The sequence below is a fragment of the Silene latifolia genome, chromosome X (genome assembly GCF_048544455.1).
Source record: "Silene latifolia isolate original U9 population chromosome X, ASM4854445v1, whole genome shotgun sequence".
NCBI classification, from domain to species: Eukaryota; Viridiplantae; Streptophyta; class Magnoliopsida; order Caryophyllales; family Caryophyllaceae; genus Silene; species Silene latifolia.
The window spans coordinates 185,936,629-185,961,371 of NC_133537.1; the positions used below are offsets into that span (position 1 = coordinate 185,936,629).

At 35.8% G+C, this 24,743-nt stretch overlaps 1 protein-coding gene across 1 annotated transcript; it reads right to left on the reverse strand.

Annotated features, from left to right (window-relative positions):
- Positions 1-380: 380 nt before the first annotated feature.
- Positions 381-24,528, reverse strand: LOC141623749 (sucrose transport protein SUC3-like). The gene is made up of 14 exons (XM_074439902.1): positions 24,166-24,528; positions 22,486-22,551; positions 22,296-22,394; positions 22,145-22,209; positions 21,983-22,067; positions 21,853-21,886; positions 21,658-21,757; positions 18,279-18,354; positions 16,746-17,093; positions 4,347-4,490; positions 3,977-4,186; positions 3,823-3,886; positions 3,686-3,729; positions 381-886 (listed from the first exon to the last, which is right to left on the reverse strand). The coding sequence occupies exons 1-14, from the start codon at positions 24,400-24,402 to the stop codon at positions 719-721; spliced, it is 1,740 nt and encodes a 579-aa protein (XP_074296003.1). The 5' UTR covers positions 24,403-24,528; the 3' UTR covers positions 381-718.
- Between the last annotated feature and the right edge of the window lie 215 nt (positions 24,529-24,743).

The window sequence follows — 24,743 nt, forward strand, 5'->3', positions numbered from 1 at the left end:
AATGACAGGGTTACACAGTAGACCTTAGATGTAATAACCAATCAGCAATAGACTATCAATCCTATCTATCATGCAAGTATAAAGCACATACTCCCTCCGTCCCGGTCATTTGTTACCTTTGGTTTTGACACAAAGTTCAAGGAGACAAGATGAACAATTATTTAATGATGAGTGGACCAAATTGAATATAGAGGATCAAATTGTTAATCAAACGCATTCCTAAAATAGAAAGATAAACAATTGATTGAGACACTCCAAAATGAAATAGGTGACCAGGACAAAAGGAAGAAATTAACTTCCACTAATAAAGAAAAAAGTTGCAAGTGGGACAACAAAAACATCCGCGGTGGATGCCCATAATGCTATTCAACAACTTGAAGTTAACCCAAACCACTTTGAAGTTTAGTGCCCTAAACAAATAAGCATACATAAACTACAAGATTATTTTTTAAATGGTTAAATTTTTACCATGAGGCTACAATTTCCTACAAAAACACATAGCGGACCCTGCTCACCTCCTGTAAAAGTGCTAATATTAACAATACACTAAGATACATAAGCCACTATGAGTATGACAGAAAAAATGAATTGAATTACCATGTGAAGAAAAATTCTATGGGATAATACATGACTATATGGGGATCACTATTATAGAATTTGCACATTGACATTCGTGGCAATCAAAATCGATGCGCGTTTGAAGCCAAAGGAACTGAAATCACCCAACATGCATACCAGATGACTTAAAACTTCCGGAAATATTAGGAAGCTTAAGTGCTGCAATGACACCAGCTGCAAATGCAGCTAAAGAGGCCAAAATGAAAGCTGGTATGTTTCCTCCACCAAATAGAGCATCCCACGGCCCAGCGCCAAGCGATATAATCATCTACAACAAGGTTATCCAAGATAAGAATGGTCAAGCAAGAAAGGTATTACATATCCCTCTGTTTTGTGGAGGTTCAACTCACAAACATCAACGACATCGACCCAACACGTTTGAAAATACATGCAATAGAATTCCTGGCAAACGATTCATTCGGAATGGATCTAGATCAGATCATTTCTAGTGAGTTAAAATTTTTGGGTCAAGTTAATTTGGGTTATGGTAATTTTTATGCGAGTGTTGAATAATTTGGTTCAATGCGGATGGATTTTGATATTTTTAATGCAGATAATCTATCGGGTTTCGTTGTTTCTCATCAGGACACTTGGTCATTTCAAGTCATTTTGGGTTTCGGGTCATTTTGGGTCGGGTGGTTTCAAGTCAACCCATTTCGAGACCTACAAAGCTCGGGTCTCGGGTTGGGCCAGGTCATTTCTTGACCAAGTCACTTTGATCCAGTCAATATCAGGTCCAGTATTTACGGGTCTAATCTCAGTCAGGTTTGGTTCAAGACGATGACGATTTTGATATATTTAATTCACATAATTAACTATAATTTCCAATTAGTACTTTCACGGGATTTTGGGTCCCTTTGTGTCATTTGGAGTCGGCTGGTTTCGATCCAACAAAATTCAGGCCGGGTATGAATCAAGTCATGTCAGATTAGCTAGGTCCAAGCAAAACTATCGTAAGACGGTGTTAGTATTATGAGAAGAGGGTGGGGGAAGGGGATATCATTACTTTACCACCAATTTCTGATTCATCATTTAACAGGATGGGGTAGAAGAAGGGAAACCATTTTCCATAGATTACTAATGAGTGTTCTAAAGCAATAAGTTCCCACGTCCCTACCAAGCTGCCATTCAACATTTCAACTACGAGGAAGAGAAACACAAGGAAGAGTTACTCAAACAAGAAATGTCAAAAGCTGATATAATTAGACGACATGAGATATAACCAAGCACAAGATAGGAAGTTCAGCGATCAAATTTTCACAACTTTCAACAGCTGCCTTGCTTACTACTTCCTCTGTCTCAATTGATTTTTTACATTTGATAAACATACTCTTCACAAATGAATAAACGCATAAAGAACCAGATGAGATAATTTTAGGGGTTTATCAAGCTTAACATCATGTACACATTACAAAATTGAAGGTATAAACTGCCTTAATAACAACCTGCCATCAATAAATCCATGCAAGACAATTTTGATATATTTAAATATAGATTTTTTTGTTGAAAGCACCTAATGTTTAGGTCATCTGCCAAAAAGGCGCCTAAAGTTATTTCTTTTGCCCAAAAGCACCTAACATTTACATTTTCTTTGTCCAAAGGCACCTAGAAACGTTTCCCGTAAAAAAAACTAAAAAAGTCATGATTCCATCGTGACTTGACAGAAAACATGATTTTTTGTTTTGTTCAGATCTTACCAAGATATTTAGCTTCATAATAGTCTCTAATTATAAATTTCAGCCAACCAAAATCTTCGGCCCCTTTCATCCTCTTTCATCTCCCCATCCCCCTTAACTAGTGGCAAATAAACAACCACCATGACAACAATCATACCACAACCACAAGTTCACACCACTGAACCACCCTCTACCACCCCAGCATCTAATTCGCACCATTGAGCCACCCTATCTTCAACACGGTCAATCACCACGACAACCCAGATTTGAACCCCTTGCACCACCAACAAATTCACCACCACAGATTAATTCACCCAACCACCTTTAAATGAGCACCACTAAGCAATTTTTAGCCACCATTTTCGCCTCCACTGAATCCTCTAATAAGAAAGGGGAAGAAGTGACAATTAAAGTTGATAAGTTAGGTTAGGGAGGAGAGAGATGCATGCAAGGTAGGGAGATGAGCTGAAAAGGGAAAAGTGAGGTGAAGAATTAATGAAGCATTCAGGTGACGATAAAGGCAGTTGATAGGGTGGTGTGAAGTGGTGGAGGGAGTGAAGATGACATGGATGGGAAAGAAGATGGTGGTTGGATGAGGAAGGAAGGAGAAGACATGGATGGAGTGTGGAGGACTCGAGGAGAGGAGGAGAGACAAGGTTATTGAAGTGAGAGAATGGAAGGTGTAATGGTGATGAGAGTAATGGATAATAGACTGATTAGGTTAAACATTGTTTTCCGTCAAGTCAAGACTGAATGTTGACTTTTTTTAATGGAAAACGTTAGTTGGTGCCTTGTGACAAAATAATGCAAATGGCACGTGCTTTTGGGCAATAAAAATAACATTGGGTGCCTTTTTAGGAGATGGTCGAAATGTCAGGTGTCTTCTAACAAAAAACCCTTTTACTCCCTATGTCCCGGTCATTTATTGTCCTATTCTATTTTGAGGTGTCTCAGTCAATTGTTGTCCTTTCTATTTTAAGAATGAACTTGATGAGCAATTTGATCATTCACACTCAATTTGTTCCACTTGTCATTTAGTAATTGGCTCCATCCTCTTTCCTTTGTCTTTGTGCCAAAACCAAAGGATAACAATTGACTGGGACGGAGGGAGTAATAAACTGATCAATGAAATTTAAATGAACCAGGTAGGTCTCAAGGAGTTCTCATGCAGTTTATACCTTGATGAGCACAAACTCAACCTTGTAGCAAAAAGTCATAAACTACTATTCAAGTATCCACTCAAACCGTAGAGTAAGTTTCAAAGCTGTACAACTGTACATAAGGGTATACAGACGTGTTAAAACAAGCCATCAAACAATCACCCATACAGTACCATTTTATTAGCAATTCAGATATACTGACAGAGGCAGCGAAAAAATAGCACAAGTTACCTGGGGAACAACCACTGCAAGATTAAGAACTCCAAGTGCCAAACCTACATAAACGTTACTGTCTTAGGATATAAATTATAAAATGAAGCATCAGGTCAGTGAATGGCTTAAAAGAGAGAGAGAGACGTCATACATACCTTGACCGCCACCTGATTCTGCAGTCACCTCAGCAGTGACAGAATAGGGTACACTATACGTTATCTGGAATGCAGGAAGCATTTCACAACAGAGTTAATAGACAGGATTTACAAAGATATGTACCCAATAATCCAAGGGGGAACAGGTCCTTACAGAGAGAGGGAAACCCAGAATGGCAAAAACAACCAGCGCTGCAGTCTTTGTTGACAAATTATCTTTATAGTTTTTGAGTGAAACCAAGCTGATCACAGCGATGCATGCCATTGCGACAAACACAACAAAGTTGCTCAAAGCCCACACCACTCTGGTTCCCAATTTCCGGCACATAGGTTCAATGAGAAAAGAGCCAACACCAAGGACGACCTGAAAAGGTTTTTAAAAAACGATGAGAACTTAATCCAAAAGCAAAAATGACTTATATTTTTGAAAGCAAACGATAAGACCAACACGGGAGAAAATCTAGAAAAATAAATGGATAAAGTCGTCTAATAAAAGGAGAAGCATTAAAATTTTGATCTCTTACTGAATTCAACAGCAGCCCAACAGCACCTGCTCTGACACCACGATCATACAGAATTATTTCAGAGTCATTCCCAATCGGGTTTCCGTGATAGACTTCTCTTCCCATCCAATCAGTGTCAAACAGCAAAAAGGGAAACCAGGAAAGCTGTGTGCCACTTTATAAAGTCAGCTATAGAAAAAGAAAAAAAAAGTGAAGAAACAAAACCACATATCCAAGGTTGTTATACAACAACAAACAACAACATTACCCCAGTGCCTCAATGGCTCCCGCAAATTGGGGGGGGGGGTCGGGCGTGAAACACAAAGAGGCTGTTTCCGAATGACCCAAGATGAAAATTGCGTCGAGAACCGCATCGAAGGACTCTACTTCACAAGAGAAAGAAGCACAGCCACTTTAGTAAGCCATTTTGCTTTACTCCATCATAATCCAGAACCAAAGAGTAATGAGTCTTTGGCTTCATTGGAAATATGGAGCAATCCAAAGTTGTTATCTAAATTAAAAATATTCACCAATACAAATAATAGCCACCAGAGCAGTATAGTTTACAGTCAACGGCATGTCGGCATACACATCATCTATTCTTAGTTGTTCAAGGTGTGATGCGCCCTGATGCAACGAGAGCCTATGTCAACGAGCAGAAGGCGCAAGGCAAAGGTGCACGTATAACAAACAATTTTACATTTCAAAATCAAATATTCTGCAATAATAACATTTTTTGGATTTTGAAGAGGGATAACATGTAAGGGGTAGAAGAATAGGAATAATGTGCTAAAGAGAACGCCATAATATAAGTGCTAGATGAAGAAGAAAATTTGGAAATTGCATAGTAGTGCGCAACGCTAAAAGCGCCTTACATTTAAGCTGCACCAAGACGTTTTGGCTAGGACCTCACGAAGGGCTCAAGCGCGACTCAGGCGCACCTTTCTAAACTAAGACCTACTTCAGAAAACAGAAGCAAAGCTCCACCAAACATAGAACACGAATTATTCGTTGCTCTAGACAAAACTCGTGTCCTGTCATTTAACAAATTTCAGTAAATGATAATGGTGTTTGTGTTAACAAGACATGAAAAGATCCATAGAAGCTTGATAACAAATCTGAAAGGATAAATACAGATTTTGGGGACATTAAAGTGTTGCATGGCCTCCAGTAACACAGTAGGACAAGATAAGAGACACAATTCAACCATTCAGTACTACAACAACAACATCAGAGCCTTAATCCCAAAATGATTTGGGGTCGGCTGACATGAATCATCCTTTAGAACCGTCCATGGGTGAACGCACACCTCAAAAATGCGAAAAAATAAAAAAGAAAAAGTGAAAAACAAAAGGGGAGTGAAACATAATACGAAAGCCAAGTAAACTTATACTCCCTCCAATTTCCTATGTTGTTCCTCTTTCCCTTTCCGTCCAATTTCATTGTTGTTCCCTCTTTCCTTTTTTGGACAAGTTTATGTGGTCAAAAATTAACTACATGTGGGGTCATGTATATTGTGTGGTCCAAATTTATTCTCTTAATTCTTGGGCAAAAAAGAAAAGGGAACAACATAGGAAATTGGAGGGAGTAGGTTTTAAAATCGAAGTCTGGATTTCTTTTATAAAACTTAGAATTTAAATCGAGAATAAAGATTAAAACGATTTTGAAAACCGGAGTAAAACTTAAGGGCCTGGAATACCTTAAAAGTGAACCAAGTATTAATATATAAGAAAGTTGTTGGTAAAAAGGTGTAATAAATCCGAAAAGAACAAATAAATTTAAAAAAAAAAAAAAAATATATATATATATATAGGGTTGAGATCCTATGAGAACTCTCTTCCCATGAGAACCGTGAGAACCTCAGGTTCAGAACCTTCATATCTCAAGTTCAGAACATTTATACCAAAGGTTCAGAACCCTTGTACAAAAGGTATAGGGGTAATGCATGAGATGAAAGATAACTAACATACTCGCACATCGTTCGTCAACAAATTCAAAGCACAAGTAAATCATAATCTATATATGTATAAATCTTTATGTTGGTTGAAACAAATTGCAATTTGATAGTTTTTTAGTGAAAAAATCATTTCAGGAGTAAAATATGTCGTAGACATCGCTCGAATTTGGTAGTTAACTTAACCAATATAAAAAGGTGGAAATAAAAGATAGAGCTGCGGGAAAATGACGGACCAATCTTGTTAGAGCTCAAACTAAGCGTGTTAATAAGTGTATAATGATTCTTTCTATGGTTGCAATATCTTAATGTGGTCGAAACATGCTGCTGCAATTTGGTTTAATTGTTAAGGAATTTATGGACTTGTGGACTTGTCCACTCAAACACATCTGCAAACTTTTTGAGGTAGTTAACTAATAGCTTTAGTTTTAGTTAACAACTTTTTGAAGTATATAATTAGCCAATGGATGCAAAATTCGCATCTTTAGATCATGATTATGAGGCCTCCAACATGCGCCAACACAATGACAATAATAGTTTGTGTTAGGTAGACTAATTAGGTTTCCGTCAAAAATCTGCTATCCGAACAAGTAGAAGGCCAAATTAAAGCTCCCAATTTGTATTAGATTATCCTAACTTGCAACAGGTGCCATTATGATCGTAATTAAAATCTATGAACCTTTGGTACAAAGGTTCTGAAACTTTGGCATAAAGACTTTGAACCTTTCATACGAGAGTTCTGAACATGAAGTTCTCACGGTTCTCATGGGAGTAGGGTTCTCATAGGATCCTCAATCTATATATATATATATATATATATATATATATATATAGGCAAGTTCAAATGAGTCCATCTAAAATGGGGAGTCCACTAAGTCCTAATTCTAGCCATTGATCTTCTAGGATTGATGGTTGAGATTTTAAAATTTTAAGATGAAAACTTTAATGTTTTATAAATGTAACTTTAATTTATGAGTGTAACTTTAATTCTTTACAATTATAACTTTAATATTTAAGGTCATTTTATAAATAAAAATTTAAATTTATGTTATAAAATATTATTTTAAATATATAAAATTGATTTTTGAGTGTAACTTTAGTGTTTTACGAGTGAAACTTTAATGTTAAAAATTGAAATTTTAATTTTTTTAGACAATTTCTAATATAAAAATTTGAATTTACTTGATTTTACTGACTTATCGTAAAACTTTAATGCTAAAAATTGAAACTTTAATTTTTTTTAGACAATTTCTAATATAAAAATTTGAATTTATTTAATTTTACTGATTTATAAATGTAACTTTAATGTTTTACGAGTAGAACTTTAATGGTAAAAATTAAAACTTTAATTTTTTTTTTTGACATATTTAATATAAAAATTTGAATTTATTTAATTTTACTGATTTATAAATGTAACTTTAATGTTTTACTAGTGAAACTTTAATACTAAAAATTGAAACTTTAATTTTTTAGACAATTTCTACTACAAAAATTTGAATTTATTTAATTTTATTGATTTATAAATTTTATGTAAATATGGTAATTTTATAAATGAAACTTTAATATTTTACGATTATAACTTTAGTCATAATTTTTGACACTTTTTTTTAGGAGTGTAACTTTATACTAATGTGAATTTATGTAATTTAAGTCCATGGCGAGTATAATTAGTCCATATCAGAGCGTAACTTTAGTCCATATAAGCGTAACTTTAGTCCATGCCGCTGAAACTTTATATTAATAACCACCCGCAACCACCACCCTCACCTCCTCCAACCAACCACCCAGACGCATGACCACGACACCACCGCCTCCAACCAACCACAACAATTTACGGTCCACTGACCACCACCAACCACTCAAAGAAAACCAAATATGAAAAAAAAAAAAAAAAAAAAAAAAAAAATAGACAACTCCACCACCGTCCCATTACATTCAGAAACCACAACCACTCCACCGCCGAAAAAAAAAAAAAAAAAAAAAAAAAATAACTGAAAAAAAATAGAAACGACGCACTACCATACACGACTTCACCATCCCAGACCCACCACCACGGTTCTCCACGAACACCCAGAACCACCACCACGCACCACCAGCACCACAAATGACCCACCACCAACAACCACTCCTTTGCTTAGATCTGAAGAAAAAAATAAGAGAAAGGACCACCAACACCACCACCTACATCTGAAAAAAAAAAAAAAAAAAAAAAAAAAGACAGGAGGGAATAGGCGGCAGAACTACTGCCACACCATTACCCACGACAACTCCAACAACCGCATCTCCAACCACCACCAAAAACAAACCTTTTGACCAAAAAAAAAACGAGAAGTGAGAGAGGTCTGGTTGCGGCGGTGGAGGAGATGAGGAGGGACGACCACGACGCCGACGGAGGTGTTGTGGTGGTGGTATGGTGGTTGGGCAGTGTTGGCGGCGAGGCAGGGGGGTGTGGCAGGAGCGGAGTGGAGGCGGCAAAATAGGCGTGGCAGGGGGGCACGGCGGCAGAGCTGCGGTTGTTGTGGGAGGTAGAGAGAGACGGACGGAGAGAGAAATGGAGGAAGAGAGAGAAGGGGGAGGTGGTAAAATGAATAGCATTAGGGTTTGTTGTGTTTTATATAGGCCATTTATTTTCAGAATTAATCTTAGCCATTGATTTTGTTATAATCTAATGGCTAAGATTAGGACTTATGGACTCACCTAAGAAAGGTGGACTCATTTGATCCTAATTCTATATATATATATATATATATATATATATATATAGAGAGAGAGAGAGAAGAGATCATTTAAGTCCATGTATATGTATTGAGTCCATAAGTCCTATTATGAGCCATTGGATAGAGGGAGATTGAGGGATGAGATGAACCCACCCAAAGTCATTATAAAGGCTAATTAACACACATTACTAATCCACCCTAATTAACCACTAATTTACTATATATTTGTTTTCCACCCACCCATTTCTCTCTCATCTCACACATTTCACTCTTCTCTTCTCTCAAAACCTCAATAAACCCAAAAAATCCAAATAAATAAAAAAACCCAAAAATCCAAATAAATAAAAAAAAACCCAAATAAATCCAAATAAATCAAAAAACCCAAATAAATCATTCATTCCTCTCTTCCTCATTCACCACCACCCACCACTAATTTACTATATATTTGTATAACTTTAGTCCTTATTTGTATAACTTTAGTAAATTTTTGTATAACTTTAGTCCTTCATATGTATAACTTTAGTCCATATTTGTATAGCTTTAGTTCAAAATTGTGTAACTTTACTACAAAATCGCATAACTTTAGTCCTAAAGTTATACAAAAATGGACTAAAGTTATACAAAAATTGCCTAAAGTTATACTAGAGTTATACAAAAATGGACTAAAGTTATATAAGTACTGTTTGTATAAATTTAGTCAATTTTTGTATCACTTTAGTCCATTTTTGTATAATTTTAGTCCTTATTTGTATAACTTTAGTCAATTTTTGTATAACTTTAGTCCTTATTTATATAACTTTAGTCCATTTTTGTATAACTCTAGTCTATATTTGTATAACTCTAGAGTCCTTATTTGTATAACTTTAGTAAATTTTTGTATAACTTTAGTCCTTCATATGTATAACTTTAGTCCATATTTGTATAACTTTAGTTCAAAATTGTGTAACTTTACTACAAAATCGCATAACTTTAGTCCAAAATCGTATAACTTTAGTCCAATATATAACCGAAATCCAAAAAACCACCAATACTAACTTTAAACCAACAATACTAGATCTGAAAAAAAAAAAAAAAAAAAAAAGTCATTATCCAAATATCAAAATGTAATATAAGACATATTTGAAATAAAAAAATACTTCCTCCGTTCCATATGATAGTTTACGTTTGCTTTATGCACGTATGCCAATGCTTGTTTTCTTTTGTTTATATCTTTAGTTACATATAATTAAAAATTATAAAAATTTGATATTCATAATGCTCTCGGTAAGACAATTTAAACAAGATCTCACATGACTATCTTTTATGTTATACATTAGAAGTTGTATTGAAAATTCTTCTCACTTATGAATAGTGCCCAAAAAGCAAACGTAAACAATTCAATGGAACGGAGGAAGTATAAAATAAGTAAATAACAACATAATAAGTAAATAACAACACACAACAAAATAGTATAAATTGTATAACTTTAATGTTTGAAGGGTATAACTTTAGTCGTAAATAGTGTAACTTTAATATTTGAAGGATATAACTTTAGTCGTAAATAGTATAACTTTAATGTTTTAAGGGTATAACTTTAGTCGTAAATAGTATAATTTTAATGTTTTAAGTGTATAACTTTAGTCATAAATAGTGTAACTTTTATAAAAATCAAATAAATATGAAAAATTAAAATCAACAAATCTAAAACCAATAAGGAAAAAAAACCCGTTAATCTAACAAAAAACCTGTAAATCTAAGGAAAAAAAACAAATAAACAATCACAAAAAAAAACCAAACACACAGAGAATAACACCAATTAAACATCTTGTTATTTGATTTTTTTTCATAAGATTTACGGGTTTCCCCTATGAACATCACTCCCATAACATCTAAGTTTCCCCTATGAACACCACTAACCCCACCTCCAACCATGGATCACCAAAAATCTGTACTCAAACCGGCTTTGTAAATCAAAACAAAATAACAAAATAAAAAAAAAACAACAAGAACCGGCTTTGTAAATCAAAACAAGAACCAAATAACAAAATAACAAAAAATAACAAAAACAAAAAACAAAAAACAAAAAACAAAATCAAAACAAAATTTCAGATCTGGGACGGATGTGGTGTTGTCGGCGGTGGTGTTGTCGGGAGGTGGTATTGTCGACAGGTGTGGTCGGGTTGGCAGGGTGGTGTGGTCCGGAATGTTGTCGGGGCAGCAGGAGGAAGGAGTGTGGGGAATGGTGGTCGTGGGTGGTGTCGAGGAGGATTAGTGGGCTGTCGGCGCGGCTATGGTGGTGGAAATGGCGGTTGGTGGGTGTCGGTTTTGGGGTGAGTGAGGGGGAGATGATGGGTCTCTCTCTCTCTAAATATATATATATATATATATATATAGTGTAAAGATCAAGTAAGTCCACCCATTAAGTGTGAGTCCATAAGTCCTCATCCAAGCCATTGGATGAGGAAGATGGGTGGTGGAGATTAAAGCACAAAAAGGTAATTAATTAGCTAAATAAACACTCTCTCTCACTACCTTAACTAATCCACCTTAATTATCACTAATTCCACTATATATAATTTATCATCACACCCATTTATCTCTCATCTCACACAATTCATTCAACTTCTCTATCAAAAACCCAATAAAATCAAAAACCCAATTAATTCAAAAAAATTTCCCCCTCTTTTCCTCACCAACCCACCTCCCCCACGCAGCCCACCACCTCCTCACAGCCACCTCCACCACGCAGCCACCACCCCCCTCGACCACAACTACCTCCTGCCGACACACCATAACCGCAGCCACCACCACCCACGCATCCTGCCACCTCCTCGCAGCCACCTCCCCCACGACCACAACAACCGCCATCCTCACGCCTGCCTCACCAACGACCTCCACTCCGCCACGACTTCCACCACCCCCACGACCTCCTCCACACAGCCACGACCCTCCCTCCTGCCGCCACGACCTCCACACAGCCACGACCTCCTCCACGCCTGCTTCATGACCTCCTCCACCACCACCAACACTCCCTCCTGCCGCCTACCGTCCTCCGTCAACACCAACAATCAGATTTTGCTTTTTCATATTTGTCCTCGTCAGATTTCCTTTTGTCCCTCATTTTTCCTTTCCTATTTTTGTTTTTGTTTTTAATTTTTTTTTTTAAGTTTGCCTACCATCAGTCAACACCAACAATCAGATTTCCTTTTGTCTCTCATTTTTCCTTTCCTTTTTTTGTTTTTGTTTTTAATTTTTTTTTTAAGTTTTTGTTTTAAGTTTTAGATTTGATTTTTTGTTTTTGTTTTATGTCGATAAAGTTTTAGATCTGATTGTTGTGTTTTTTTATCCCTATTAAAGTTACATTTTTCTTAATTAAAGTTATAATTTTCTCGATTAAAGTTACATTTTCCCCTATATATTAAAGTTACACTTTATCTTGTTAAAGTTACATTTTTCTCTATTAAAGTTACACTTATTAAAATTACAGTTTTCTCTATTAAAATTATACTTTTTTCCATTAAAATTACACTTTTTTCTGTTAAAATTACACTTTTCTCCATTAAAATTACACTTTTTTCTGTTAAAATTACACTTTTTTTTAGTTAAAATTGCACTTTTCCCCATTAAAATTACACTTTTCTCCATTACAATTACACTTTTTTATGTTAAAAATTATACTTTTTTCTGCTAGAATTACACTTTTTTCTGTTAAAATTACACTTTTCTCCATTAAAATTACACCTTCATCTATTAAAATTACACTTTTTTCTATTAAAATTACACTTTTTTCTGTTAAAATTACACTTTTTTCCATTAAAATTACACTTTTTTCTGTTAAAATTACATTTTTTTTGTTGTTGTTAGAATTACACTTTTTTTTGTTAAAATTACACTTTTTTCTGTTAAAATTACACTTTTTTCCATTAAAATTGCACTTTTTTCTGTTAAAATTACACTTTTTGTTGTTGTTAGAATTACACTTTTTTCTGTTAGAATTACACTTTTTTCTGTTAAAATTACACTTTCCTGGACTAAAATAACACTTTCCTGGACTAAAATAACACTCTCATTGGACTGAAATTACATTTGCCTGGACTAAAATAATACTTTTCTGGACTAAAGTTACACTCTCAATGGACTGAAATTACACTTTAATGGACTAAAGTTACACTTTTAACATGGACTAAAGATAAACTCTCAATGGACTAAAAATACACTTTAATGGACTACAATTACACTTTAATGGTTTAAAATTACACTTTAATAGACTAAAATTACACTTTTAAAATACTAAAGTTACACTTATAAGTCACTCAATTCACAATGAGTTGTGTTAAAATTGGAAAAATTCAAAATAATATTTGTCGAAAAAACTGAGTTACACTCGTAAAACGCAAAATATATTGTAAATTTGCTTCAAATTTTCAAATTTCAAAATAAAATCCGTCAAACCGCAATTTTTTTTTGTTGAAATTACACTTTTTTCCGTTGAAATTACACTTTTAAAACAGTAAAAGTGTAGTAACATTTGTATAAAGTTTCAGTCCAAAAAAAAAATTATGCTCAAAAATTTTTTTTTGTGTATAATTAATCCATTAATGAATGTATAATTAAAGCTAGAGAGAGAAAGTGGATTAATTAGTGTATAGGGAACTCATTAGTGTTAAGTATGCTTTTTTGCTTTCAATCTCAACCATCCTTAGTGGAAGATCTAAGGGATGTAGAGAGGACTTATGGACTCAAACATTTTGGTGGACTCATAAGAACTTTATTCTATATATATATATATATCAAATAACGTCAAATACTAAAAATCCACATGTATCATTGCCCTCCATTGTGCCCTCTCCGTCACCATTCCCTCACCAAATAACGTCAAATACTAAAAATCCACATGTATCATTGCCCTCCATTGTGCCCTCTCCGTCACCATTCCCTCACCAAGCCCGAGAAATCTCATATCGTATTGTATCACTCTCAGCCATGTCTGTTTTGGTCTCCCTCTACCCCTAGCAACCTTTTCTATTCCCGAAATCTCCAGCCTCTTAACTGGTGCGTCCATAGGTCTCCTTCTCACATGACCAAACCATCTTAGTCGGTTTTCCATCATCTTATCCTCTATTGGCGCCACTTTCACCTTTTCCCTAATTACCCCATTCCTTAATCGATCTTTCCTTGTATGGCCGCACATCCTCAACATAAGCATCTCCGCCACTCATCTTTTGAATGTGACAATGTTTCACGGCCCTACAATCAGAGTTGTAAAGTAAGGCAGTAAGGCAGGCCTAATCGTCGTACGATAAAATTTTCCCTTTAATCCTTCGGGCAGATCTTTATCGCATAAAAATCCTAGAGCACTTTCCCATTTCAACCATCCCGCTTTAATTCTGTGAGTCACATCTCCGTCTAACTCCGTATCTTTTTGAATAATAGATCCTAAATATCTAAAGAAATCTGACCCCTCAACATTTCCATCGAAAATAATACTCCCCACCTCTGTCGATCTTGACCCCGCCTCGACGTTACTGAACTGACACCTCAAGTACTCGGTCTTACTCCTGCTTAGCTTAAACTCACGAGTCTCCAAAGTATGCCTCCACAATTCCAACTTTCTCTCAACCCCCTCTTTCGTCTCATCAATCAACACAATATCATCCGCAAACATCATACACCAAGGGATGTCGTCCTGAATATTCCTTGTCAACTCATCCATAACTATAGAAAAGAGAAAAGGTCTAAGTGCGGAACCTTGATGCACCCAATGGTAGTGGGAAATTCATCCGTTCTCCCAACATTAGTAAGATTAGTACGAACACTTGCACTAGCTCCCTCATACATGTCCTTTATGAGGTCAATATATTTTCGAGACACACCCTTTCTCGCCAAAGCCCACCAGAGTACTTCTACTTCTCTCGGTACCTTATCATATGCCTTTTGACAATAAAAACCATATGCAGGTCTTAGGTCTTTCTTTTTGACCCGATGGTGTTCCATCAACTGTTTCAAGATAAAAATCGCATCCATAGTCGATCTCCCATGCATAAATCAAAATTGGTTATCCGAGATGTGTACACATTTCCTAAGCCTTTGCTCGATTATCCGCTCCCATAATTTCATCGTATGGCTCATAAGTTTAATTCACCAATAATTGAAGCACTCTTGAACATCACCTTTATTCTTATACAAAGGGCTCCTTCAAGTTGATGGCATTGTTGCTCCTCCAAATCTTGTTGAAGAGCATGGTTACCCATTTGATTCCTTTCTCCCCCAAGCACCTCCAAATTTCTATGGGTATACCATCCTGTCCCTGTGCTTTCTTTGACCCCATCTTCCTTAGCGCCTTTCTAACTTCACTCTTTTGTATTCTACGCACTCCGCCATTCAGTACTCATATAAAAAAAATAACGAACCAGCGGACATCCCTTTTACCTTTGGATTACAAAGAAAGGTAGGCCTTTGAGGGCAATGATCAGAAAATGGTTTATTTTGCATCTTCATAAAAACCAATATGGAACTAAGTTATTTGCGCTACTGCAACTAGCGACACAATATTCATTTTGAGATATTATGTAGGGATTCAAGACAATGTCAAAGTCGAAGGTGAGGGAAGAGGGGAAGGTCACGGGTTAGATCCTACTAAAGTGAGAATAAGAAAATGTCATGTTAGGGACCGGTCCAGGATTCAAGATTCAATTCCTGGTAGTTCAATGTTTTGGATAATTTGGATCAAATGAGTTATGAACTAACAACTACTTTGTTTAAACAGATGCAAACGCAAAATTTGTGTGAGAGAGAAACTTGAGAGAGAATACTCTCAATTTCTTAGAAAAAGGCGATCTGGAAATTTTCATTTTCCTTGGTCTTCTTCCCAGCCCTTCATCTCTCATCTCTCATCTTCAATTCTTTTCTTCATAGCCATCTTTTCCCTTCTTCATGGTTGTGTAGATTCTTGTCTTATTTAGTCCTTTAATTGAAAAAAATTCAGTTTTCTTTCTTGATTTTCTACTTCTTAAAGACTCGGCTTTAATTTACTCTGCATTTTAGCCTAGGAGAGTTTATTTTAGTCATATGTCTTGGTAAAAGAAGGCTTAAATCAGGGATTTAAGAGTAATATTTCAAGAGTATTTTCAAATGAATTGTACCTAAATCAATGTTGATTATAGAAATGTCGTTGAACTTTTTATCTTTTGGGATTTTTACAGAAATCTGAAATTATTGTTGAGAAAAAATAGAAATCTGGTTGAACTTTTGATCTTATTGGATTTCTACTGAAATCTGAAATTATTTTTCTACTGAAATCTGAAGTTATTTCTTCATTACAATTTGGGGTTTCTTTGTTTCCCCTTTAGAATTGTTTGCACTTATAATTTTGGAATACTTCTTAAGTTTATTTTCTTTATTATTCTTTAATTCTTTGTTGGGCTTTGAAGTGACATTCTTTTTGATTGAGAGTTTCCTCTTTAATGCCCTTTTACTATGTTCGATTCCTGGTTGTTTAAAAATCATTGATTTTCTTTCACCTCTCTCATCCGCAAGGATGTTATAGGTTGATTTCGATCAACCTAGTTTCCTTACCTTATCAAAAAAAAAAAAATACATTGTTTAAACAACTTAATGAAACTGTCTCACTCATTGACAAGAATTAAGGGGATTAAGTCACAGCCCTGCTTACTTGCATAAGTAGACAAGATCATATTGATATTGTCATCACCACCCACCCATATATTAAAAGATAGAAAATGAAAAAGAAAGAAGAGAGAAAAGAAGTACCCAAGTGAGAGCTGTTACAATAAGCACTGAATGCATTGCAGAGGGTAAATGTCTTAAGCTGGTCAACAACTTGACCATAATAGATCCAGGTCCATCATTCAAATCTACATCCATATGATCTTCATTTCTGGCCTCCTCAGAGCCCAAATGGTTTTCCACCCTTCGCACATTCTCAGAGTATGACAGGGGACTACTCTCTTTCCCCATTGATTTGGAAAGATCCATGGAAAGCCGTTGAGGATCGTCCAGTAGAGGTGAAGAATCTGATAGCCTTTGTGGTACGTTCGCCTTCAAGGGAATCTCCTTGGCAAAGTAAAGTGTCACAGATGTACACAATGTCAAGAAGAACTGCAAAATATCAGATAAAGGTTTCTGAATCTAAACGCTGATTATGATAAGAGAATATGCTTGCGTGCTAGAATTATTATGATGAGAGTTTAAAAATGATGTTGCAACCAACCAACGAGAGAGGAACGAAACACTCACGAATAGGAGCATAACATACTACAAAGGAAAACTAGTTTTCTCAAAAAAAAAAAAAAAAAAAAAAAAAAAAAAAAAACTACAAACTAAGAAAAAACAATACAGAGTTGTCGAAATTTTTTAACATGCAACAGAGGGGAAGAGTAGATCTTGAGAAGAGACAGATGATGGATATAAAAATAAGAATAACAAGCAGCAACACTTGAGCACACAGAAAAGTCAGGATCTATCAGAACCTATACCACCTTATTCCATAGCTTTCTAGAATCCGGACTTGCTTAGTTTGAAAATGCGCAAGGCGCATTGAGGCGCTAAAGGGCCAAGGCGATGACGCGCAAAGCGCAAGGCGAAGGCGCGCACCTTTTGGACGCGAGGCGCCCTATTTTCGATAACAAATTTGTAATTTCCAAATAATTTTTTTGGCAACAATAGCCTTTTTAGGAGTTTTCAAGTTAGCTAACATGTCAAGGAGCAAAGTTGGGAATAAAGGGGAACATGAATGGTGAGTCATGTCTAAAAGATATGAAAAGTGCGTACTAGTTAGCCTTGTTAGGTGAGCCTTGTCTAAAAGGAGCACCTAAAATGCACAGAGGCGTTTTGGATAGTGCCTCATCTAAGGCGCGCCTTAGGCGCACTCAAGGCGCGCTTTTTTAAACTAAGAATGTCCTGACTTACCACAGTCTAAGCAATTATTATGAATTGATAATATAAAACAGAAGTTTTCAACACTATTACTAACATTAGTTAATCAAACAATACTGGAAGCATAAAGATATTAAACACAAAATCAATCACAAGGCTTCTGATGTTATGCAAGCAGCTAGGAAATCATTAAATCATGATCTTTCTTTGATTCCATTTCCGGGTGTTATACAGCAAAAATCAGGTACTGTTGATTACAGATGAAGAATCTCTAACTCAGATGAACATGTCAACAAAGATAAGATTTACTCAACTGAATAGATAACATATCAATATAAGGTTGTAACCAAAATTTTAGAATACTGTATACATTTACAGACAGAAATGCTCATATATAAGGTTCCCTACCACTGCAACCAGAAATGCTGCTTTCAAGTTTCCACAGGCCTCGCAACAAGCTCGGTTAATCAGGAAAGGGAACCATCTGCAAATGAGTCGTACATTAAAATCATAATAAATTATAAAATATTAATTCTGGGAGTAACAAGAGCAGCAATAGTAGGTTCTAAGTAACCAACTAACCACCTTGAAAATTAGAAAGTCCAGAAGAGGTGTACAACACCCTCTCTGACCTCACAAGATACCTCCTTTAAAAGGTTTCAGATATTAATTTGTATTTAGAAGCGAGGGGAGGGGTGTTGAGGTTTAGGCCTGAAACAAAAGTACCAAAACCACCAGTAGTACTTCAAAATCACTCATTTATAGTGGTACAGAGTGAACGTCTCCATATGTGCATCAACTTTCCGTTGGGGTTGCCTCAAGGCTATTTCTGTATGGCCCGTTTAAAAATTGCGCAGGGAATGGCAATAAATGAAATTGTAATTTATGACTGAATCTCAAAGGCAATATTTCATTCAATAAAGCGAAATACGTGAAAGTAGTCAGTAAACCCCTTTAGTTTATCTAATCGTGAGATTAAACACCTTAAGTTCCAATTGGAGTAATAAAGCCCCTTAAGTTTGAAGAAAAAAAAAATGAAATTCAACCCATCATCTAAAATCTGCAGAGGAATTGAATATCTCATACTACAAATACAAATATTTAACCTAAAACATAATTAAATTTAGGGAAGGAAATATAGAATTATTTTTAAATTTATTTTTAAAAAATGACGGTTTAGAAGAAAAAAATTAAATAAGATTCCCTCCATTCACTTGAATTCCGTACGTTTGCTTTTCGCGAAAGATTTAAGAAAAGTGATTAAAGTACAAAACAATGAAAAAGTAGATAAAGGGTTGAAAAGTGATTATACTAAACTACCCTTATTTATAGTGGATCCAATTGTTATGAATGACAAAATATAAGGGTATTTGGTACTTTGAAATGGTAAAAGTTTTCTAAAATAGAAGCGTATGGAATTAAAATGAACATCCCAAAAATGAAAACGTATGGAGTTCATGTGACCAGAGGGAGTGTATAAAATATAAATATTCGAAACAGATATAAAACATAGGAATTATTATAAGAAATTTTAAAAAAGAATTAGATCTTAAATAAAATGTTTTTCTTCTAAATTTCCTAACAATTCTTACAAAAAGTATAAAGAAGTTAGGGAAAAAAAAATGCCAAAAACTTGAAAAAAAACCTAATAATAATATACCTTATTTTGAGTTGTTGGTTACCAAGTTTTTATTTTGTACTGCAAAATATTTTGGCAAAAATTAATGATGTTCCTATCAAAACATTTTTGAAAGTATAGCAAGCTAAAAATATAATTTTTTTATATTTTGTGAAGTTTTATAATTTTTTATTTTTCTTTTCTAAATTTTTATCATTTTTTCCCAATTATGACTTCTTTTCTCTAAAAAAAATTAGGGATATTCTACGATGTACTTCTGAGTTTTTCGGTATTCTATATAGTACCCCTACATTTTTGAAATTCTATGGTGTACCCCTGAACTTTATATATTAGTCTATATCGTAACATTATTTATTGTCTTTGCTAACTTAGTTTCTTAACTGATTTATTAAACCGTTTATATCATTCCAACTACTTGATAACCTAATCAGTTACTTAGGGGGCGTGCCTACTTAGGGGGCGTTTGGTACGGGAAAGGGTAAGAGAATGAAATCAAGAAAGGGTAAGAGAGGGAAATAAATGGGATCACCCATATTATACTTGGGTGTTTGGTTGACAATTAGAGGAAAAGGGAATTAAAAGCCAACATCCACCACCTCCACCACCATTACCCACCACCATTACCCACCACCTGCCACCATTATCTACACCGACACCACCACAAGTAGCGGCGCCGACGATCTTCCTCACGGTACCCCACGATGAACCTAATCACCGCGCCTCACGCCCTCAACAAAGACCACAATCCCGACCCCAAATACCTTATTCATTCTAAAAAATCCACCACAACCCTTCGAAAACCCCTCCCCCACCCCTTAAAACACCAGATCTGGTGTGGCCGGCGTCGGGCGGTTGCAGTGGTGTGGCCGAGAAAGGTGTTGGTGGTGGTTGGTGGGGTGGGAGAGTTACTGAAGGTGTTGGTGTGGTGTTTAGTGGTTGAGGATATGGGTAGCGTGGACAGGCGGCGTCGCTGGTGGTGGTTGTGTCGGCGTCCCTGGTGGTGGTTGTGTCGGTGTGGTGGGTGTAAGGTGTAAGTGGCAGTGGTTGACGGTGTGAGAGGGTGTGGTGGGTGTTGGTGGGAGCGGTGGAAATAGGGAGTAGAAGGAAGAAGGGATTATGAGGTTATGGGCTTACCCAAGGGGGAGAGGGGTAAGGATGAGAATGATTTTGGGGGTAAGGGGGGTATGGGTTACCCTTTCTTTGTGTCAAACAAACAAAAACAAAAGGAATCAACCATTGTTATTCTCTTTCCCTTTCCTTATTACCCCCAACCAAACGCCCCCTTATTAGTTTGCCGAATTACCCATTAAGCTACCAAATAGTATACGAATCTAACTAAAATTCATCAAATCTCCATCATCATTTCATGCTTCATCTAAGGAGGTTTTTAATAGTACAACAACAACATTACCCCAATGCTTCAATGGCTCCCGCAAATTGCGGGGTAAGAGAAGGGGGAGGGTCGGATGTACGCAGCCTTACCCTTGTGTTAGAAACACAAAGAGGCTGTTTCCGAATGACCCAAGGTTTTTAATAGTAATTTGTGATTATTAAAAATGATTTGTGAGGCTTTTCATACAGAATGGTGATACAACATTATTAATGCAGAATAAATGTCAAAATACGATTGTTCGATAATAATAAAGTTAATGGAGAGTTGAAAAGGTCATGATGGAGAAATAAGTAAGAAATTTAGGGGTACAATGTAGAATATAAAAAAAGGAGGGGTACAATATAGAATATTCCAAGAAATTATTCTAATTTTGTTATTTGTATTGTTTTCCGAAGTTTAATTATGTTTTAGGTTAGACATTTGTATTTTGTGGTATGAGATATTCAATTTTTCACGATATTTTGGGCAAGGGGTTGAATTTCACTTTTCATCTAACTTAAGAAGCCTAATCACTCCAATTGAAACTTGAGGACTTAATCTCACGATTAGCCAGAGCAATGGACTTCGATTACGGGTAATATTGGGTTTCATTTTGGTGTGAACCGAAAGGAGGGTCAAAGGGTCTTTGTAGGAATGGTAACGCATTGATATGTCAATGGTTAACAACTGAAAATCATTCCCAATATTTTGGACCATATCTATTTAAATCAACGTTTATCTGAAAGCATTGAGTTTTTTGTTGCAAAGACTCTTACGTGTGCCAATTCCCACTAGCACCAGCTGAGAACCCTAAGATATTCCCAACAGCCATCCACGAGGCAAACACAGCATTTGCGGCATTCCGTTGGTCAGGTCCTACATTCCAAATGTTGGTGAACATTAGTGAGTCAGTACGGCACACGTTCGTGTGGAAAAAACATGATTAGCATACCAAAAACACCATAAGGTACCTGACAAATCAGCCAAAAGAGCTCTCGCTGGTCCCTGCAGAAACCAAAATTTAACATTAAATCCATCAGTTGAACAACTAACAACATACAAGATGAAGGTCTCGATCAAAACTATCGATCGGAAACTAACCTGTACAGTATTATTTGCAAGATCTAACATCCAAAAACCAACAACAAACACGAAGGCAGCCCTTGTTCGAGTACCTTTGAATGTGCTGTCAACAAAAGTAAGCAAATTGGAAGTAACTTGGATGAAAAGCAGATTAGATAAACGGATAAAAGAAGTAGATACCTGCAGTGTTCTTTTGTGTCCCCTAATAAATATCCGATGTCTGCAGAAAAGCCTATTATTATCACCTAAAGTACAAGATTTCACCTCAGCATTTACGTAATAGTCCATAAAAATAATTTAAATAGAAATAGCAAGAGCTACATGTTCTCACAGCTATAGATATCATGAGAGATCCAGCAAGAATAAAAGGTCGTCTTCTGCCATATTTTGAAGTGCATTTGTCACTCCAAATACCTACACATGGTTGAACCTGAAACAAATACAATGCAAATTTTGAACCGGACCTATTCAAGTCTTCACCATTATTCAAGGGAGCCGTGATTTAATGATTCATTACTTACCACAAGTCCCGTGATAGGACCACAAAGCCAAATAAAGGAAGAAAATGCATGTCCTATTCCTAGCGTCTGCAACAGGTAGTCAAAACAGCAAGGTTAAGTACAATGTTGAAAATGAGCTAAGAAAGTAAATTGAAATACAAAAAGTAGTCACTGATGAAACAAATAAATATCACTACAAACAAAAAGTCATAACTCACAAGTCACAATTCACACGCTGATTTCTTTAGTTCAATTGTTAGTTTTAAAAGGTGTGAGGCGCACCTAGGTGATGGAGGTCCATGGTGATGAGAACAAGATACAAGGCGCGAGAGGAAAGCACACACCTCATAGACTCAACTCAACATGGCCTGTTTTTGAAGACAAATTTATAGTTTTAACATATTTATATCCGAAGGTCTCATCCAGCATCAATAGAGTCTAATAATGGAAAATTGGTCTGGGAGTTTATCTGCCATAGTAGATATGTGAAGAAAAAATCACAAGAGGATTAAATTTAAAAACAAAAACGATATTTCATAAGTGTCATACATGCATCTTGAAAACTGGTCATTTATGTTTGGTTTTTTTTTTATACAACAACATCAGAGCCTTAATCGCAAAATGATTTGAGGTCGGCTGACATGAATCATCCTTTAGAACCGTCCATGGGTGATCGCACACCTCAAAATGCGAAAATATAGAAAAGAAAAAGTGAAAAACAAAAGGGGAGTGCAACATAATACAGAAGTCAAGGTAGACTTATAGGTTTTAAAATCGAAGTCCGGATTTCTTTTATAAAAACTTCAAATTTAAATCGAGAATAAAGATTAAAACAATTTTGAAAATCGAAGTAAAACGTGAAGTATGTGGTTTTTTTTATCAAAAAAAAAAAAACAGTTGGTTAGTAGTGACGACTCGAGCATTAGCCAAGATGGCTACTTCCTCTTGGAAGACAGCAACTCAACAAGAATACCAAAATATAACAAGATGGCTACACAGATAGATTACGCTCCTGGCTATCTGATCAACATTGCAATGGTCAGTAGTGAGACTCCACTATTTCGATCGATTCAAACAGCATACACCATGGCAAGAGGAGCTATTGTCGAACTGCATTCCATAATAACAATTAAAGAACATACACTAGTGGGGTCGTTTGGTACAGTGCTTAGGAATGGAATGGATTGGAATGAGAAACCATAGTAGTATGGGGTTCCAATTCCATACCTTTCAAAACATGTTTGGTTTATTAGAAAAATAAACATAGAGGAATGGAGTTTGAATCCATAGTGAGGAGGTGGGTATGGGATTCCAAGGGGTTGGGGTGGGATGAGAATCCTGATGGATTCTAAGTCCATTCCAAAATACCCAACCAAACACTAGAATGATTAGAATTCATTTCATTCCATTCCATTCCAAACCTACCAACCAAACACCCCCTAAACAGTTTTTACATTATCGGCGGAGATAGCATCTATTTGCAGATCGAAACCTTATAGTGCATAGTTTCTACTTTCTCAATGGAAACTTGCAATCAGTAACTATTGTCCTTGGGCATTTCAACAAATGAACTCCATAGAATCCGTGCAATTCTAACCTAATTACCTTCCGCACAACACAAACAATATCTGAATCCACCTAACTGAACTTTCTATAGTTTCAACAACAATACAATTGAATTAGAAAATTCATATTAAGAACCTGAATGTAAGGGGTGAGAAGAGAAAGCTGAAGCGCCCAGCCAAACTGAACGCCGGCGGCAACGGTACAACTAAGTATCAACGTCAACAGTCTAGCATTCTCCGATCTACAATCACCGCCGCCACCATTGGAAACACTGGAGTCATCGTTAAAGCCGATCATTTCGACTTCAACCGTGCGCTTCAGGTTCTGATAGGGGACTCGGATCGCCGTCACTGAGTCAGGCTTCTCCGCCATGGTTGTCTCAAGGATACTTTAGAGATTAATGGATCATTAATTAATAGTATTAATAAGTGAAAGATAGATGATTTTGTTTAGGGACTGGTTGGTCATCACATTCCTAAGCAATGAACCAAAAAACTTGTGAGAGCTCAATAACTTGATATTAATATGTTGTCGAGCTCTCATTACAAAAAGTTGTTGAGTTATTTTATAAGTTATTGACGAAGTGATTGAGCTTAATAATTATTTGTTAAACTTAACAATTTTGTATCATAACTCGATAATTTTTTTAATACAGCTCGACAACTTTGTAACAAAGCTCCACAACACTAAATAAGTCTATAAATATTATTAAA

What these genes read in the sequence shown, in the direction of transcription:
- LOC141623749 (XM_074439902.1), bottom strand. Translation starts at nt 24,402, where the DNA reads ATGGCGGAGAAGCCTGACTCAGTGACGGCGATCCGAGTCCCCTATCAG. An exon ending in GTCCTATCACGGGACTTGTG is followed by an intron (nt 22,395 to 22,485) that starts GTAAGTAATGAA and finishes TATTTGTTTCAG; the next exon opens with GTTCAACCATGTGTAGGTAT. An exon ending in AGAATCAGGTGGCGGTCAAG is followed by an intron (nt 3,730 to 3,822) that starts GTATGTATGACG and finishes ACGTTTATGTAG; the next exon opens with GTTTGGCACTTGGAGTTCTT.